This window comes from Epinephelus moara, chromosome 17 (assembly GCF_006386435.1).
Source record: "Epinephelus moara isolate mb chromosome 17, YSFRI_EMoa_1.0, whole genome shotgun sequence".
In the NCBI taxonomy this organism is placed as follows: Eukaryota; Metazoa; Chordata; class Actinopteri; order Perciformes; family Serranidae; genus Epinephelus; species Epinephelus moara.
In genome coordinates this window covers 8577515-8595353 of record NC_065522.1, presented here as the reverse complement: position 1 = coordinate 8595353, position 17839 = coordinate 8577515, and the positions used below count along the sequence as shown (strand labels likewise).

At 39.9% G+C, this 17839-nt stretch overlaps 3 protein-coding genes across 4 annotated transcripts in view; all 3 read right to left on the bottom strand.

Annotated features, from left to right (window-relative positions):
• On the bottom strand, window positions 1–3329 carry LOC126404670 (macrophage mannose receptor 1-like). Its single transcript, XM_050068047.1, has 6 exons — window positions 3293–3329; window positions 1675–1864; window positions 1438–1622; window positions 991–1341; window positions 754–851; window positions 1–660 (listed from the first exon to the last, which is right to left on the bottom strand). Exons 1-6 carry the CDS (start codon window positions 3327–3329, stop codon window positions 541–543), a joined length of 981 nt encoding a protein of 326 aa, XP_049924004.1. The 3' UTR covers window positions 1–540.
• Window positions 3330–5320: 1991 nt separating this feature from the next.
• The window catches only part of cskmt (citrate synthase lysine methyltransferase), a 39743-nt gene continuing 27224 nt past the window's right edge, over window positions 5321–17839 (bottom strand). The window contains exons 1-2 of one of the 2 annotated variants that reach the window (XM_050067086.1): window positions 9439–9595; window positions 5324–6844 (exon numbers count right to left, since the gene is read on the bottom strand). In XM_050067086.1, the coding sequence (XP_049923043.1) occupies window positions 6168–6844; window positions 9439–9520 (759 nt within the window). In that variant the 5' untranslated portion in view covers window positions 9521–9595 and the 3' untranslated portion in view covers window positions 5324–6167. Of the gene's footprint in view, window positions 6845–9438; window positions 9596–17839 lie in introns of those variants that run through there. The other variant, XM_050067087.1, reaches the window with a different exon arrangement.
• Window positions 10713–17634, bottom strand: otub1b (OTU deubiquitinase, ubiquitin aldehyde binding 1b). Its single transcript, XM_050067085.1, has 7 exons — window positions 17534–17634; window positions 15100–15161; window positions 14482–14580; window positions 12184–12302; window positions 11850–11934; window positions 11400–11594; window positions 10713–11297 (listed from the first exon to the last, which is right to left on the bottom strand). The coding sequence occupies exons 1-7, from the start codon at window positions 17616–17618 to the stop codon at window positions 11100–11102; spliced, it is 843 nt and encodes a 280-aa protein (XP_049923042.1). The 5' UTR covers window positions 17619–17634; the 3' UTR covers window positions 10713–11099.

The window sequence follows — 17839 nt, the reverse complement described above, 5'->3', positions numbered from 1 at the left end:
TAAATTTGAAATTTCCTAAACATCAAGGACAATGTCCCTGATTTAAATTAGAACAACCCAGATTACTATCTCATGGATTTGAATGTAGCAGCTTTATTAGCTAACCAAATCCAAACTGTCACGGGTCATCAAACATGCAAGTAAAATAACAGGCATCACACAGTCCTCTCTCTTAGACCTCCACACTCAGGCAGTCAGACGGAAAGCCACCACCATTATACACAACCCTTCACATCCGCTCCACAACTCATTTCAGCTCCTTCCTTCAGGCCGTAGATACAGGGTCCCTCGAGCAAGAACAAACTTAGTCAAAAAATCATTCATTTCATCCGCCATCAACATCATCAACAACTCACAATGAAATCTTTTAATGTCCTCACTATATTTATTCTGCATTGATGTTGTGTGTTAACTTGTGTTTTTATTCTAAGTACATTTGTGAGCACGTCAAAGACGAATTTCAATTGCTTCTTGCAAGGGACAATAAAGATTTTCTGATTCTGATTCTGATTCTGAGGTGTGAACACCACTCCAGCAGTTTCAGAGCTCAGTTTTCTTCCGTGAACTTTTTTTCTCCTTGTGGAAGACTTTCCCATCAGGCTCCTCTCTCCACTTCAGGGTAACCCCACTCATTCCTTTCTCCTTCAGCCTGTCCTGGAGCTGGGAAACACAGACGGTTGCCATTTCGAAACATCAATCCACAATGTTTGTTGGAAGCTTTTATTTGGCCAGGGTGGATTTTGGGAGACTCACCTTTTTTAGGATGTTTGCTTTCACAGCAGGGTCATTCAGATCCACAGAGGGGTCGTCTGGCTCGATCCTCAGCTTTACCACCTGTCTCATTACTGGTGCTTGGACACAGAGGAAAAAAAACATGTTTGGAATTATCTTTGTGACACCAAACTCATCCACCATGCATATCTGAGTACAGTGTACCACTTATTCTAATGTAATGCTCTCTCTTCCACTGAAGGACAGTAAACCACTCACGAGGTGGAGGGACGCTGTAGCAGACAAATGGAAATCTAGATTCACAGTGCCTCAGCTTTCCTGATTTCTGCTGAGCTGTACCACATATGACTCTCGTTGAGCTAATGTCGATTGAACCTGTGGACAAGAAGCTATATGTGTAGCCACTCCCATCTGACCAGTACATGTTGGGATCTCTGGACAAACCAATCCACACCCAGTTTTCACTCTGCATCGAGCTGTGGATCTCCTGGTTCTCAGTGCCGCTCCTCACAGTGGCCAGATCTATGTAGTTCTCCCTGCAGTGCCTCTGAGCATCGGACCAATTCTTTCCATTCAGGACTAAAACAAACTGAGGCTCCAGCTGTGTTCCTGCAGTCAGGGTTTGGGGAAGATTTGTTAATTTCACATAATGAATTCCAAATCAATTTCTTTTCAACATTGACATGTGCCTTCCTATATCCTTACCTCTGTAACAGATAAATGGGTAGGATATTGAGCAGGAATCATCCCACCACCCTCCAGCGCTTCCAATGATCACACAGAATTGATGGAATGAGCTAAAGTCTGGTTCGTTGTCAATACGGTTTTGCCAGTTCCTATATTCCGCTCCACTCCCATTGTAGCCGTCTGACCACCTCCAGTCAACTACACTGTACAGACCAATCCAGACTTCAGAGTTGTAGCCAGAAGATGACACTGTACAGACCAATCCAGACTTCAGAGTTGTAGCCAGAAGATGAAACTGTGTCGGCAAGTTGGTCCATTTCTTCAGTGTTGTGAATGGTGGCCAGGTCTGTGTATTTCTCTCTGCAGTAGGCCTGAGCTTCAGTCCAAGTCTTTGGATCAGCAACATAGTGGTACTGACGGAGAAGGCATGAGGAGATGTGCCAGCCTGTGAGGGGAACAAGGGTTTGTTAAAGGTTTCTGTCTCCCAAAACATTTGAACTCCCAAATTATGCCCACCATTCATCATTCATTCATCTGAATATTTGTCCTGAGGCATTGCTGCGTTTCCTGCCAGGATAGTGCCATGGAAAGAGCCATTAAAGCCTGTGGCACTACATAACAAAATGAGTATTTTAAGCCAAAATGTCATGCTCTCCCTAACCAAATGGTTTTTGTCCCTAAAGCTAATCACTGTTAAAGACAAAGCTGTTCAAAGTTTTAACATATCCGCTACATAATAATGTACAAATGTAACGCATCTGTGGTTTGCAGGAACATACTGCGATTTGGATGTAGGAAACAGCTGCCTGATTTCGGGCAGGTTTAAATTAATTAAGATGAGCAGGCACAGTACAGATATAGCTTTGTACTACACTAAGTACTGTTTTGAGGTATTCAATCATGAAGGGGAACTTGATTCTTCATCCACTGACAGCTTCAGGCTGCCTCATTATTATTCCCCAGACAACCATAATATATGTTTTTTCTTACATTTTTCGAATTATTATTATTTCATTAGTTTTGTCCTCGTTTGAGTCACTTAAATTTTCTTAGTGGAGATTTTTTCTTTTTTGATTACACAGGCCTTTATTCCTTTCTTTGAGACAGGTTAAGCCCCTTCTTATCAAATTTGCAGCTATTAAATGACAGAATCCCTATTTTTATACTGTACATGTTATTTAAACATTTTTTGGTATCTTACTTGTATATTGTATGAGTGCCATTATGATCATCAGCTGTGTCTGCTTGTTTGTCTTCATCTTTTTGACCACACCTATGGGTGGATCCCCAGTGATGAACACCTGCACACACTTGTCTAATCACTGACCTGACGAAGAGCCCGTTTGGGCTCGAAACATTGTCTTTATCTATTATGTAATCTTTAGTTATTATGTAGTCACTCGATAAAATAATTCTTCTACCGGGAGCTGCAGTGTTGCGAGTCTTCTACCTGCCTACTTCTACTTTACGGACTCAGCACCTATGAATGAGATGTACTTTTCTTCTTTTCTGCAGGTATTCAATCATGCCACAACTTTGGAGGGCCCTTACCCCTGAGTTTGGAACCACTGGACAAAATTATTTAACTGTTTATTAAGTATTTAAACTAGCAACATTAAAAGGCGGTTACACATTGACGCGTGAGTTATAACAATTAATCGTCTGATGTTGTAAATAATAATACCTTCGTCACAGGGAAGTACCTCTTCTTTTGATTTTTAAGTAGGCTCTCAACACAGATAGTCTCTGTCAGGGGTCCCAGCACAAAAATAAATATTTTTTAAACTAACCAGGACAACACCTGTGACTTTAATATTTGAGTATCATAAGGTAATAAGCAGTCAGACATAAATAATATCCAAGAATTACTGACCTGAGAGATACAAGACACCCAGCCAGAACCTTTCCATGGTGATGCTGCTCTGTGGACTGTGTGTGTCTATGTATGGCTCTGAAAGGAAACTCAACCAAGTTTACTGATAGGCAAATCTAAAGTAAGTCAACACCCACTCCTATTATGTTACTGATAAAGTTTACAAGTCTGTTGGGCTCTTTATGCAAAAAACAGGGTGACTTCATGGCAATGTTGACGTGGGTAGCAACGGTGATTAAAGCATTGATAGGCGTGAGCTGCTGAGCTGATCAGATATTCGCAAAAATAAATGTCTGCTTTTCTCTGAATATTCAAAGTAGCTACAGACTTTTCTGTCCGGAAGGTTTAGTTATGTATTTCCAGGGAAGCCAATAGCAGATCTTTGTGTGGTTTTCATATTCTGATCAAGTTTGCAAGAATATTCAAAACAGACCACATTTTGGTGGGAGGTTTGTTAATTATAATGAAGGATCGGAATTTTTCTCTGTGCGCTCTGTCTGTCTCTCAACCAGCTAAAACAATTTCCTACATCCATTCAGAATGCCTTTCAACACCTGTGAGAGGCAAGTATGAAAGTGTTGCTTTCAAAGATTAGTGTATGGGCAGAGACATTTTCTTATCTAGTAATTTGGTATGTAAATAATGGGACAGCAATGTGTAGTTATTTGTCATGTTCTGTTTTTTTTTGTTTTTTTTAAAATCAATTTTAAACACAATTAAAATCAAGTCATTACGTTAAGTTTTATCTTCTTAAAGATACATTTTATGAATAAAATCCATTTCAGTTTGATCATAATCACGCAATGATTATTTGCAGTTACTTAAACACACAGCTTTCTATGACAAGACATTGTTTTTGTATTTATTTTATTTTATTTATTTTTTTTTTGATAATGAAATGAGATAAAACAATCTGGAGAATATTTACAAAGCTGGAAAAAAAAGGAGAGGCTCAAAATTCACTGCATCTTCTTACTTGAGTTGGGTATTAAAAGATCCCTTCCTTATGCACTTTCAGTATAAGTAAATGGGGACAAATTGTTCAGTACTTATTTCATGCAAAAATGTTCTTGTAAAGCTGTTAAAATAAACAAATTAAGTGGACTTCTTCCAAAGTTAGTCTTCAACATTCTTTTGTTTCTGAAACTGCTGCGCACTTTCTTCTGCTGCAGCTGTCAGTCGGCAGGTAGGTGTACAAACTGTTTGTGCACATTTCAAGTCCTCTGAACAGGAACTAGAATACATTGTCAGATGTCTCTCAAGTGTAGAAGTTGAGTTGCGCTCCCCCTAATCATTTCAGTTATTTACAGGTTTAACAGTGGCACATTGTTTCTTATAGCATGCTGGCTTGATCATTGTTAATGTGTTGAGATCTCCCTGCTGCTTCAGTTTCTGTCCTGTTACCTTTGTCTTCACATGGCAAGTCACTATAAAGCTGTATGTGTCAATGGGAACTCTTTTTCTTGTGTGCCTCTAAGCCAGTGGAAGCCATGACCAGGCATTATGTTTTCGGGTTGTCCGCACAGCTGTGCGTCCATCCCTTTCTTGTGAACCCACGAGCTCAAAACATCTTGAGGGATGTTCTTAAAGTTTGGCACAAATTTCCGCTAACTAAACTGATTAGAATTTGGTGGTCAAAGGTCACTGTGACCTCATCTGTCATTTTTGTAAATGTGGTCTCTTAGGAACACCTTGAGGGAATTTCCTCAAATTTGGCACAAACGTCCACTTGCACACAATGATCTGAATAGTTTTCACTGATCAAAGATAAAGGTCACTGTGACCTTGCGACCCTCTCATTCTTGTGAATGCAATCTTTCAAGGAGGCTTTAAGGAAATTTCCTTAAATTTGGCACAAACATCCACTTGGACTCAAGAAAGAACTGATCAGAATTTGGTAGTCAAAGATCACTTTAACCTCACAAACCATAAATCAGGAATTCATACGTTAATTCTGACAAAAATTCACTCAAAGGTCTGATAGGATAAAATGATGAAGGGATGATCCATTTACTTTTGTTTTGTTTATTGTATTTTCCCCTCCCTCTTTTGTGTTTATTATCTTGCTTGGCAAGCAGGGCTGCACAGAATCCATCACAGCACAATACACGCCAGCTAAAGGTCCGTCCATTATCCATTAATTATCCCCGAAAAGTCCCATTGAAAACATCTGTTTCATCATAATTAATGGGAAAAGTATATTAATGGGCACGGCTGATCTCCAATAACATCCGAACTATTTAATCATAATGTTTAAACACTGTTATATTTTCCATCATCACTGATAAGATCAACTTTACCATGCCTGGAGGCTAACAGTGTCCCCTGCCCCTTTACTCTGTTTGTTTGCGTTTTCTATACCTTCCTTTCTCTATGTGCTATGCTGTGATACAGTTAACAGGTGTAGTTCGGTAGACAGACAAAAAGTTCCTACGTGAAAATGTTATCTACAAAGTCTGTGGATTATCTTGGCTAACTGGGCCATGATTTATGGAAAGAGACATTACTGTTCAGTTTCTCAAAAGCATTTTTAGTGCTTTGAGCACCACAAGCTGAGTGCCATCTAGTTCCATTATACTGACATGGCAGTCATCTCTACGGCCGATATCTCTATAACAGACACTCTGCAACTCACTCCAAACCAATCTAGAGAGATAAATAGCACTACAGGTAAGAGGGAAAAAAAGAGTGAACTGCCCCTTTAAATGTATAATTGTATAGCACCATAGGTTCTATATAGGTTGGATAAAAGAAAAATCATGACAAGAATGAGGCATGATTGAGTAAAAATAAAACACACATCCAGTTTTTGAACAATCATGTTAAATAATTTAATCATCTAATATTCTGACCATGCAGAGGTAGAAGATTACTGCTATACAACCGGGCGAGGAGTCACTTGGTAGCAGTAGTACAACATTCCCCTCAGCTCCCCAACCTCCTGCACCCCAACATCTGCTGCCAACAGCCCAGGCTCCTGTGCCTCAGTCTCCAGCCACGGCAGCCTTGCATCAGGATCCTCATCCGAGAACTGGAGCAGAGATCCAGAGCTCTGCAACACCTTCAAACACTGTTTCAACACCAGACTGGCCTTCTTTCTCCCTTCCTTAGACCTCAACAAGGCGTCTGTGGTGCCTTTATCAACTATAACGTCCACACTGCTACAACCACAGTGCTTGTGAAGCTGCGTGCAGTCCAGCTCTACAAACTCAAGCTGAGAAGAAACATTGAGAGGTTGAATGGCTTCGGCTTGGATGTGTTCTTGCATGAGTCGCACAGCCACGGGGGAAATGTCAGCACAAGTGACCCGGACCGGGAGAGGAGAGTGTCTGTAAATACAGGGCCCCAAAGCTGAAGTGCCACAGCCCATATCCAGGACTTGGAGTGGAGCATCTGGGTGGACCTTGGTCTGTAAGAGGGGCATAATAAAGTCCCGAACAGCATCGAAGCCAAAGAACCACTCAAAGTTTTTGAAGGTGTTAGTCCTGCTGCTGTTCTCAGTGTAGAAGCGGTCCCAGGTTGCCTTCTTATCCATGTTTTCAATCAGCTCAGCTAGGCAGAAACACATGAGATTATAAGAGTTAGTTAGTGAACATTAGCAGTGTAACATACACCTGAAGTTAGTGGCTACATGGTTGTCATATATTGAGGGACTTTATGCCAAACTTTATTAAAAATCTGTCAATTTAATATCTCCTTGCTTATAAAAAATGTCTTTCCTTGTAACACATGATTTAAGAGCTGTTCTTAGGTCCGTAGCAGCCACTACTGAAATCTGCATGAAGACAGCCTACCAAACTAACCATCTTTAAATTTAGTGACTGTTTTAGAGACGTAATTATGATGGCTGAGACAGATTGAATGAACAGAATATCCAAAATGCTTTGCAAACTGAAAAATAAGAAGCACATTAACAGAATTAGTCACATATTTATTACATTTTTAACAGGATAACTAGTGATCTGTAACTGATTACTTTTCAAAAGTATCCTTCCCAGCACTGATCACTGACTTCACATGTGGAGTGTTTTGACTTTTGCATTTGTGCTGTGACATTTGTGTTTGTCTTTTCCAGTGGTGCAAATGTGTTTTTCTTATTTGCATAGCATTTTGGATATGCAGTTCATCTAAATCATCTTGTCCACTGTAAGTATTTACTTAAATGAATGGCCCTTTTGAGGCTGCATTTTATGGTGCTATTGAATCGTACTGTGTTACACTGACCAGAGTTTTTATGTTGTCCATTCCATTTATATCAGTGAGGGTAGGCAACAGCCACAACCTCTAAAATGAAAAAACAAACTATCCATTAAAATGATCATGATATTGAACACCTCTCAGTTTCAACAAAAAGGGACTGTTTGTTATTTATTTTTGGTTAGGGAAGGGACATACTAAATTAAATGGTCGCATTTTGTATTTATTTTACCGCCCATTTTGCAAGTTTTAAAGGCATGTTTTTCTTTTTTTTTTTTAATTGCTAAAATGATACCATTTATCACAACCAGAAACTGTAAAAAACTGAAATTATCATTGGATTTTTCAAATTTCCAGCGGTCCTTGGACACATAATGTGCGATGAATACTTCTGTCAGAATTTTTTTACCAAATCTAAGCTTAAAGGCACTATGTGTAACAATTTCAGTTGTTCTTTGAGACAAACAAATTTTGCAGTCAAAAGTGTGTCCTAACACATGTGTATTTACCTCCATCAGCGTATCTAAGTATGTCTGTAAGCTCCGAAATTCTCATTTACACATACATTGCAACCGGTGTCTCATCATGTACGTGCTACACATACATTGCAACCGGTGTCTCATCATGTACGTGCGCCATCTTGAAAATACAGGTGCATTTGCAAAAAGGCAAAAAGGCAACGTGACCAGCGATTTTAAAAAACGAGGGTCAACATCGGGGTAGCCTTTCCCAGGTGGAGAGAGCTGCTGAAGGAGAATCACAGCTAACAGCGGCTAACAGCTGTTAGCCGCTGTTAGAGCTGTTAGTGACGCAGTGTTGCGAGGAGAGGGATGAGGTATGTGAGGTTGAGCCACTTGTCAGTTGTCAAAAGACAAGATGTGATTGGTTTTTTTCGATTTACACCCGCCCCAACAGTCCTACGTTATAAACACAGCCAGCATGGTGAGGAGGGGGTTTGTCAACTTGCGTTGCGTGTGTCTGTGTAGGAGCCTGAATGAATACTCCATTAAGTATCGGATGACATGGTTTCATCAATGTTATGATAGCTTTTTGATACACAGCAGCTACCACTGTTGCAATATGCATTTGAAACAGTGAGGCGCTGGAGTGCGCTATCCATCTGAATGCAATATACGATCTCAACACTAGATGGGAGAAATTCCTACACAGTGCCCGTGTAAAATAGTGATATTCCATCAAAATCACTTTATTTTACGTCTCGTTTAAAATTTGACCAAAAATATAACATTTTAACTAACTAACCAGCAGCACAACAAGAGTGGAAAAACCAAGGCTTTTTTCAACTCTAGGATTTTGTCTTGTACTTTAAACTTTAAAACATCAAAGGGTAAACATCTAATAAAAAATATCTGTAGCTTCAAGGAGTGTCAATTTTTATTTATTTTCTATTTTTTTAATCACACCCCAGCCACTCCCCTCCTCTGGTAAGTAAAGAACAGTTCCTAACCTTTCATGAAGGTTACGTTAATATTTCACGGTGATGCAGGACATTTGTAGACACCAGTGCATCAGTTTCAGCCTGCTGTAACATTAGCTAAACTGGCAATTAAGTGTTAAGTTAATGTGTTAGTGTACAACTTAAGAGGGAAAAGTAAGTGCTACTTGATGGTAACTTCCTGTCCGTATCAACAATATAGCTCCTTCATTAATTTTTTGGTGACCTTATCAGTGTCAACGTGACAAGAACCTGCGCACAAACTTGCACACAACTGCACATTAACGATATGTCAAATTATCCTATATCATTTAAGTCTACAGTGAACTAGCGAGTCACACATAACGTCATAGCTAACCCACTGTAGCTAGCTAACCAGCTAACGGTACTTAACAGCAGTGGCACTGCCATGTGTCTCCTGCCGTTACGACACCGACACAGAAACACTTAAGTAAATATCTAAAATCGGATACTACATAAGGTTTAAACGTACTTGTAAGAGAGGAGTGATGCCGTACACAAGCTGCAACACATCTCCTGCCTGACAATGTCAACGACTTGATAAACGGAGACATTTTCCCTCAGCGACTTTGCCTGTCTTCACTCTTGTCCACAGAAGAGCTCTCACTCTGCCCGTATTTCTTAGTACCAACGGCAACTGTTAGCGTTCCTGAAAACGGGAACGAGATGGCATCCGCTGTTGAGGAGACGATCTTTGACTGCGCTTGTTTAAGAGCAGGTGTAAATGCTGCCATATAGATGAAATATGATCAACCTTGTGTAGTTTTTTTTTCTTGTTAAGTTATTATTGTTTCAGTCATTTAAAAAAAATGAATTTCCCTTCAGGGGGATAAATAAAGTATATAAAATTATGAAAAGAAAAAAAAAATTAACAAGCAAAAATGTATAGCAGTTGTTGGTTTAAAGCTTTCCAAATGTGAGAATTTTCTGCTTTTCCTTTTTTAGATCAGTGCAAACACTATATCTTTGGGTTCTGGGGTGTTGGTAAAAATGCTGTTTGAAGATGTCACACTGGATTCAGACAAGTTTTACATTTCTGAGCTATATAAACAAATGTAGGTGATTAATTGAAAGAGAAGGGACCAAGTCATTGTTTTCAAGTTACAAGTGTTTGCACTCAAGTCCAACGTTGTGCCCCAAGTCGAGACAGGTAAGGCCTTTTTCAAGTCCCAAGTCAAGTCTCATGTCATGAGAAGCAAGACCCAAGTCGTGCCCCAAGTAAAGACGGGCAAATCCCATGACAAGTCAGGTTAAGTCCTGTGTCAAGTCCAGTGTCAAGACAGGCATGTCCAAAGTCAAGTTAGACAAGTCCCAAGTCAAGATTTGCAAGTTCCAAGACACATTAACTTTGAGTTTCGTGTCTATAACAAGTCATAACATGCTTTTCACCAAAAGCAATGCCATTTTAACAAGAGTAATAATATATTAAATTTACAAAAAATCATGAATACTTTTTCAAAATTTCTACTTGTTTGTTTAAACAAGTTAGTTGAGTCAAGCAATGAAAGGAAATGAAATGATTCGTGGCACACTTTTTCATCTTTGGCCGTGGGGGTCAAAAGGCTCAAGTCCAAGTAAAGTCACAAGTCATCTGTGTCAAAGTCCAAGTTGCGAGTTTTGTGATTTTGTCGAGTCTTAAGTCATTAAATTTGTGACTTGAGCCTGACTCGGGTCCAAGTCATCTACTGATTGGTATTTCTAAACAGTAACCTGACTATTTATGAAAAAAAAAAACGTGACGAGAAATAAGATGTAAATCCCTTTAATAAAACTCAATGAAACGCAGTGTAACAAAGGAAAAGAATCCAACATAAAGCAAGTAGATAACATTTACAACCACAAAAGAAAAAAAAACCTGTACAACTCTAAATGCCTGGAGTCACTTCTATTTTTCCAAAGATTTTTTTAATTAACCATTTTGTGATGACTGAGGATAAACTTGGGAGTTTGGGGCGAGAGGGGTAAGGGAGGCATGTAATGTGATTTTATCTTTTATTTTGATTTTTTTTTTTAAATACATGAGTGTAATCTCATACACAGATGTATGCGTCATCAACGTGGCTGCTGAAGTTATTTTTTTAAACCCACTGCTGCAGCGTACAGCAGGAGGACAATGAGGTGTGGCCAGGAGTGTTATTTGTACAAGATGTCGTAATGGCCAGGTCTATACAGGAGGAAGATGCGTGGGTCGCCGCCTTCAGGGAAAACGTGGTGATTGACTGTTCCTCCCTCTCCTCTATCCATGTACTCCACCAGGATGGAAACGTTCAGGGCCTGGGCTAAGGCGATGATGTGAATGTGGTCACTTTCTTTAGACATAGGCTCTACCTCCTTGAAAAACAAAGAAAGAAGCACATTAAGTGTGAGTTTGTATTCACAGGACTTAGATGGTTCGATATGGAACATTGTGATGATACGTGTTATAAAACCCACCTGCTGACAGAACTCCTTGACAGAGCGTCCTCCTTCTATGAAGTGCTGAAAGAAACCGTACTCTCGCTGCAGGTAGCCCGAGGTGAGCAGCCGCAGGTACACAACCACGTAGTCTGACACGTTCTGGTCGTTGAAGGAGTTCAGCAGCTCCTGCAGATTTGGCTGTTTCTCACACAGTTCGATCAAATCCATGAACTGGGAAGAGAGACATCATTTACATCATTAGACTGATATGTGCATGTCCTGCTTGCCAAATTACTGTCCAAATCTAAGGTGTCTGTCTGCTCCAGATCATCAAATATATCATGTGCTTTGACAGATGACCATTCAGAGTTGGCAGGGCAATGAGCAAATTGCAATAAATGCCATCACACACTTAATTCAACAGGATAAAAGATATACTGTTAAGTACTGGGAGAATTAATGTATTTTCTTGTACACGAAACTCACAGTATTGTGAAAGTCTTCGATGGTAAACTCAGTGAAGCCCTCGTTAACCAAGTCCAGTTTACTTTTAGCTGCAACTGCTTTGAACCTGAAGAGACACAAAAAAAAAACATGTATTCAATAACTCATGGCAAACACAGTTTTCACCATTAGATGTTAGATGACTGCATACACAATTACATAATTACATAACTACAAACTAAATATATCAAATCTGTGCAGCCATGAGAAAGCAAAACTGTGCCAAAACAGGCTTTAATGGTCCAAGATTACAAAAGTGTGAACTTGAGTCTTGAGACCGATAGCTACTACAGCACTAACAGTATGTGAAACTCACTTCTGAAGTTCTTTGCTGTCATCTAGCAGGGACTCGAGATGTGCGAAGCCAAAGGCTCTGTAGAAACAGTTCCCATCTGGCCGTGTCTTGCGAATGTACGAGTATTTTTTGTGTAGGTCCTGCAACAGAACAAGTAAAGAATTACACACAATCAAATGCAACAACAAGGAACATAGAGTTTTGTTCAGCGGTTTTGGATAAAATGACACCCTGGACTGTGGAGGAAGTGCACCTTGATGTGGGTGCAGTAACCTGAGAGCAGAGGCTTGTACTACGAAGCAGGTTTTGAGGTTATTGAGGTAACCTCAGAATTACCCATGTATTCTCAGTAATATGAAGCTAGATCACTTTTAAGTATGATGAACCACTGTGGGAAGCAGGTTAACTTCAGAGGATCACATCACAACCTGTCAACACCCTGACCAATCAGATCACTGGGGAAAAAAGGATCGCTCCATGGACAAAAGTCCTGAGTTGTAGCCACACACTGTAGTAGTAACTGCAATAACTAGCTACTGCATCACGATCATGGTGGCACATCAGGGGCACGTTCAATCTGAAAACTGCATTCACCATTTTGCTCCTGTTTCCAGGTTGAACGACATGTTTCCTCAGAATGGTGTGTGCAGCAGCCTTTCAGGTATGTTTTCTCTCATTCAGTGGGTGTGTCAGTTGTGTGCCCAATCAGCGGCATTATGTATATAAACCAAATTTTGGTAGATCTTTGCTTATTGTACATACAATTTTGTTTCCTACACCAATAAAGCCCCTTTGAATCAAACTGAATTAAACCCTGCAATATGAAAACACAGTGCGCCTGCATAACACAACAATGTGTTTAATGCACCACTGTTCTGGTTTAAATAAACGTTCTCCTACGTTATACACTATATCGCTTATGGAAATAAGGAACTCCGGACGGCACTCTATCAGAAGACTCCACTCGCAAATATCTGCATGGGACTGAGCTCGAATTGTGATGATGCCTGTGAGTATTTCCAAAGCACTGTCAATCACAAAGGGGTTCAGCCTTTTAGACAATTCCTCCAATCATCATGCATACACCGAGCGTCCTCCCCCGCCTACCGCTCCATTCGGTCCCAGGGAAGCTTAGCCTCCCTGGAAGTGACGATTTTGTCGCATTTATCCAATGACCATCTCGCTTTGCTGCATGAAAAAAACCTGCTCAGCGCTGTCTCACAGGAATGCTTGGAGGCTCCGCGTCCACCGTGCTGACGCAAGAATGTATGACAGGGAAGTCGCGTTTGAAAACTGGTGATAAAAGCTGACATTTAAACATCATAGTCATGATGTTAAACGCATCCTAGCGCACGTTTAATGCAATGTAAATTCTTATTTTATTTTTGTTGTGATCAATTGTTTATTGATTTTTTGCAGACAACAAATAGGACTTTAAAAGAAAAACATTTGGTGGGGGTAGCATAAGAAATTACTGCCTTTGCTGTCTTTGTTTTCACCCGATTAACCCCCTTTCCCCCACCCTCCTCCCGCTTAGCATATTGAATTCATAATATTGTTCAAACATGGTAAATTCTTATTTTAATGTAAATTCAATAGTGCATATTTGACCATTTCTTCTACGAAATTTTAGGGCAAGTTCAGCCTCCCTTGTTGTCTCGGAGCAATCGCCCCTGCATGAGACACCTGTGTGACGAGAAGTGGAAATAAAAACTACGATTGTCTTTTTTTTAGAAAATATTCCACACACTGTTAATTGGCTCCTGTGATTATAAATACAACATTTCACTCAGAGACCTCATCAGTCATGGACTGCTTTTCTACTCTTTACATCAGTAGCAGAATCAGTCTGCCATTACTTACTTACTGAGTAGTTTTATGTGAAATATTCAGAGTAGTTTCTTTATCATCCAACTAAATAGCAAGGAATCCTCACTCTACACTTAGGTCATATGTAATAATACCTACATATATTTTAAGTCTTAGCCTACTTTTAACATTTGGAAATTATTTCCAGTGTTTTTATATCTTTTTATTCAGTTGTACGATTACAGGCATTTACATTTCGCTCTGATGAATATGACTTTACATGACAGCATGTCATTTCTGTCTCTACATGGTCCTGCGTTTACAATTCTCCTCTGCTCTCTGTATCGCACACGGCGGAGTTCCACACTGATGTGCGTGCACACACTTGAGCACACTCCCACCAGCAGACAGAGAGCGCGCGTCAGAAAATATGTAGCGTCAACCACCTGATAAGCATACTGGATATCCTTGGTATGCTAAACTTGGTTCATGTAGTGTGGTTTGACTAACCTTGATCTTGAGCTGATAAACTGTGTCATCCTCAGCGTACTCCCTCTGCAGCACGGCCAGATCCTGTCTGTCCGACACTAAAGGGTTACTGTTGGCTATCTAGATAACCAAGCACAACAACAACAACAACAAAAATTAGTGCATGCACTGTGAGCAACTAAACACATAGGTGACTATGTCCTGCCCAGCTGTGGGCTGTGCCTGTAGTCTGAATAAAGGTTGCAATTTTGACCAACAAAATTATCTATGCATTTAAAATTCAATTATACAGACCTTCCAGTGAAATTTTGGATGTGTTAAGTTTTTATTATAAAAAAAATGTATATATTATTAACTGGCCATGGCTGTGCATACCATTTTGTAGTTATCTTAAAGGTCAAGGTCAATGGTACTGATTTGTGTGAAGCTTTTAAAGACTGAACCCAAAATTCAATTTTGCATTTTCTTAAAACACAGACCAGCAGGTCATGAAAATAAACATCAATTGCAAAGGCAAAGCATTAGGGCATCTTCTGTGACAGCTGCATATGAAGGGTTCAGCTGTGTCCTCAAATCAGCTGAGTTTTCTGGATGTTAAACTGATGTGAAACTTACTGATCCTGAAAAGAGTTTGCTCACCTCCTGCTGAATTCTGTCCTGTTGAGCAATTATGGCCTCATCATATGCGAGGCAGTTCACTCCTGTAAGAGAAGGAGGACAGATTAATTAGGCTTCAGGAGGAAACACTCCAAACGAAGACAGATAGGCCACAATGATAGCCAGCATTGTACAAGGCCAGTGAGTGGTAGTTTCAATGGGCCCCAGTGCACACAAGTTATTAGTTATGCACCTAGGCTAGTTACCTCAAAATCTTCTCATCACATGATCACATGATCTTGACATTGGATTACACCAACACACATACGAACCAGATATCATCATGGCATGTTTGTACATGACAAAAATACCAAAGAAAATGAAGAATTACATATTTAACTGAATGTTTTTTGTAGTTTCTGTAGAACAAGCATATATTTTATAACATATTTTGCTAAAGATTGTCACTTAATATTTTACCAAAAAAAAGAAAAAAAAAAGAAAACCATGATGAAGATGGTTTTGCCTTTTCAATGGCATATAATGCACCATTTATAATTAAATTTGAATTCTTTGAAAACAGGCGTATTTCTTCATGAGGTGGCAATCTGAATAACACACACAGGCTCAGTTTCTGTCCACATATTGTTGGTAGGCCCTCTTTCTATGAGCGACCTCACTCCATGGGCACCCAGTGCAGGCCCCCTGCCTGCACTGTCTATATTTACAGCTGAGGCCAGTGATGGATGTTTCCATAAGAATCATTTAATGAATTACATGGCATCTGGATTTCAAATCTGCATCAGAACAGAGCCAAGATTTATGGAACAATCCAAAAGAAAAATTGGTCAAAATTCATATCCCTTAATGAAGTGATCTCAAACTTTTTCATGACTTTTTCATGACAAAGATCCCTAGACAGACCCCCATTTGATATGATTTTGCTTCAGGGACCTCTATTTGAGAAGATTTAGTAGTCCGATATGATTGAGACCAGAATTCTGTAGCTGTCAACGACAGATGAGGAGTTAACTGCAGAGGGAATGAAAACTATGATCAAAATAGTCACTCTTATGACTCTTACTGACATTGGGCTCACTTGTGTAATGAATTAAATAGTAAAAAATTATCGATTCCAGATTTTTCAGGGGACCCCTGGAACTCCCTCAAGGACATTGCTGGAATTCCACGATACAGCAAATGAGTGACAATAATGTTGAAATGCTGGTATGTTGGAAGGTCAATAATGTAGATTTACAATCTGGCAAATGCAGTAGCAAACAACAGCAAAAATCCACTGTTAAATAATGATGCCATTGTTAAAGCTTAGAAATGAATATGAATCATGAATAAACACAGCAGTGTGAGTATACACAAAAGTAGCCTGCTTTGCCCTCTAGCAAAACAATGGTTACAGAAAACCACCTGCACACACAGACAGTAAAGCCGTCTATGCAGGTGTTATATGCAGCCCTGCCACCTAAACAATACAGCTGGATTATCATCTTTACATGCACAATACAACCGCAACACGTTTTCGCAATTCCCGTCAAAAACAAGCCACAACACGGATTAGAAATAATTTGATTCATGAATTTGTTCATTAATAATCTCTCAAACTATTCTGGGTCGCTTGTTTGCAGGTGTAGGACCAGAAGCTGCACTGCACGTTGCATGCACAAATAAATCTGGCTGTATTGTTTGGGTTACACAAACCACCCGGCCAGACAACCTGTGGAGAAATGATGCAGCTCCAACACAAATTGTTTCCCGGAGGCAGAGATGGTTGGTGCGTTCAGTGACTGTTGTGTAAAAACCTGTATGTGGATCTGTTTTTGTTTATCAGGCAATTATTTTCTTGACATTATAAAGAGACAGGCGAGGTGTCTGCTTGGCGACACCAACACTGCACTTACGTCAATAAAAAAAAGAATCAGATGGGTATAAATTAAAAATGTAACATAATGGAGATATTAATAAAGCATTTACGAAGACAGCGACATGCTCTCTTCACACCACATGCTGTCACCACAAGCAACATAAAAACAAGTTAATCCACAACACCGGCTAACGTCAGTCAGCTCAACTTAGCTAGCTCGACCTGTGCGAAACAAAACAAAATCTAGTCACGACGAATATGTTAATTTAGCTGACATAGAGGGGGTGACCTTTCCTTAATGTTCAGCATACAAGTTCAGTATTTCCTTGGGTCAAAAACTCTGAGACTGTCATTTACTGTTGCCCTGTCTGTAACTAAACAACCGTTTTTTCTTTGTGTAGCAATGGTAGCTAGCTAACGTTAGCCAACAAGCTGTGGCCTCTGTCTCCCCCTCATCCCTGCATGTCAACCGCCGTTATAACGGAAAGGGCAACGACTTTAACACCGAGCGGACACTCGCATGGATGTTGCCTGCCTTTGTTAGAGAGGTGACCGCGCTGTTACATGGTTATTTAGTGTTGTAACGGTTTCTCTCACCCTCCACCTCTCCCTGTGATGATTCCTGCTGCTCTTCCGCCATCTTAGCTATCGAGATGTGTTTCCTCCTTCTGCATGACCTCATTCATTACACACTTCCGGGCGAGGCTAATTTGCTTGTTTGTGTTTGTTTAATATTTCTTAATAACAATGGTAGACATTTCCATGTCGAGAGAAGTATAAACAAAACTGAAATTGAACAAAACCAGTCTTGTTTTGGCTAAATGTATACTATACATTCTCCAACTGTGAGAAGTAGCAGGCTTTTCACACTGCATTCTCTTACTTTGCCCTTTTGACACAAAC

What these genes read in the sequence shown, in the direction of transcription:
- LOC126404670 (XM_050068047.1), bottom strand. Translation starts at nt 3,329, where the DNA reads ATGGAAAGGTTCTGGCTGGGTGTCTTGTATCTCTCAG. An exon ending in GGGTGTCTTGTATCTCTCAG is followed by an intron (nt 1,865 to 3,292) that starts GTCAGTAATTCT and finishes TTCCCCTCACAG; the next exon opens with GCTGGCACATCTCCTCATGC. An exon ending in CCCATTTATCTGTTACAGAG is followed by an intron (nt 1,342 to 1,437) that starts GTAAGGATATAG and finishes CCCTGACTGCAG; the next exon opens with GAACACAGCTGGAGCCTCAG.
- otub1b (XM_050067085.1), bottom strand. Translation starts at nt 17,618, where the DNA reads ATGAGGTCATGCAGAAGGAGGAAACACATCTCGATAGCTAAGATGGCG. An exon ending in ATCACAGGGAGAGGTGGAGG is followed by an intron (nt 15,162 to 17,533) that starts GTGAGAGAAACC and finishes CTTCTCTTACAG; the next exon opens with GAGTGAACTGCCTCGCATAT. An exon ending in TTTATCAGCTCAAGATCAAG is followed by an intron (nt 12,303 to 14,481) that starts GTTAGTCAAACC and finishes GTTCTGTTGCAG; the next exon opens with GACCTACACAAAAAATACTC.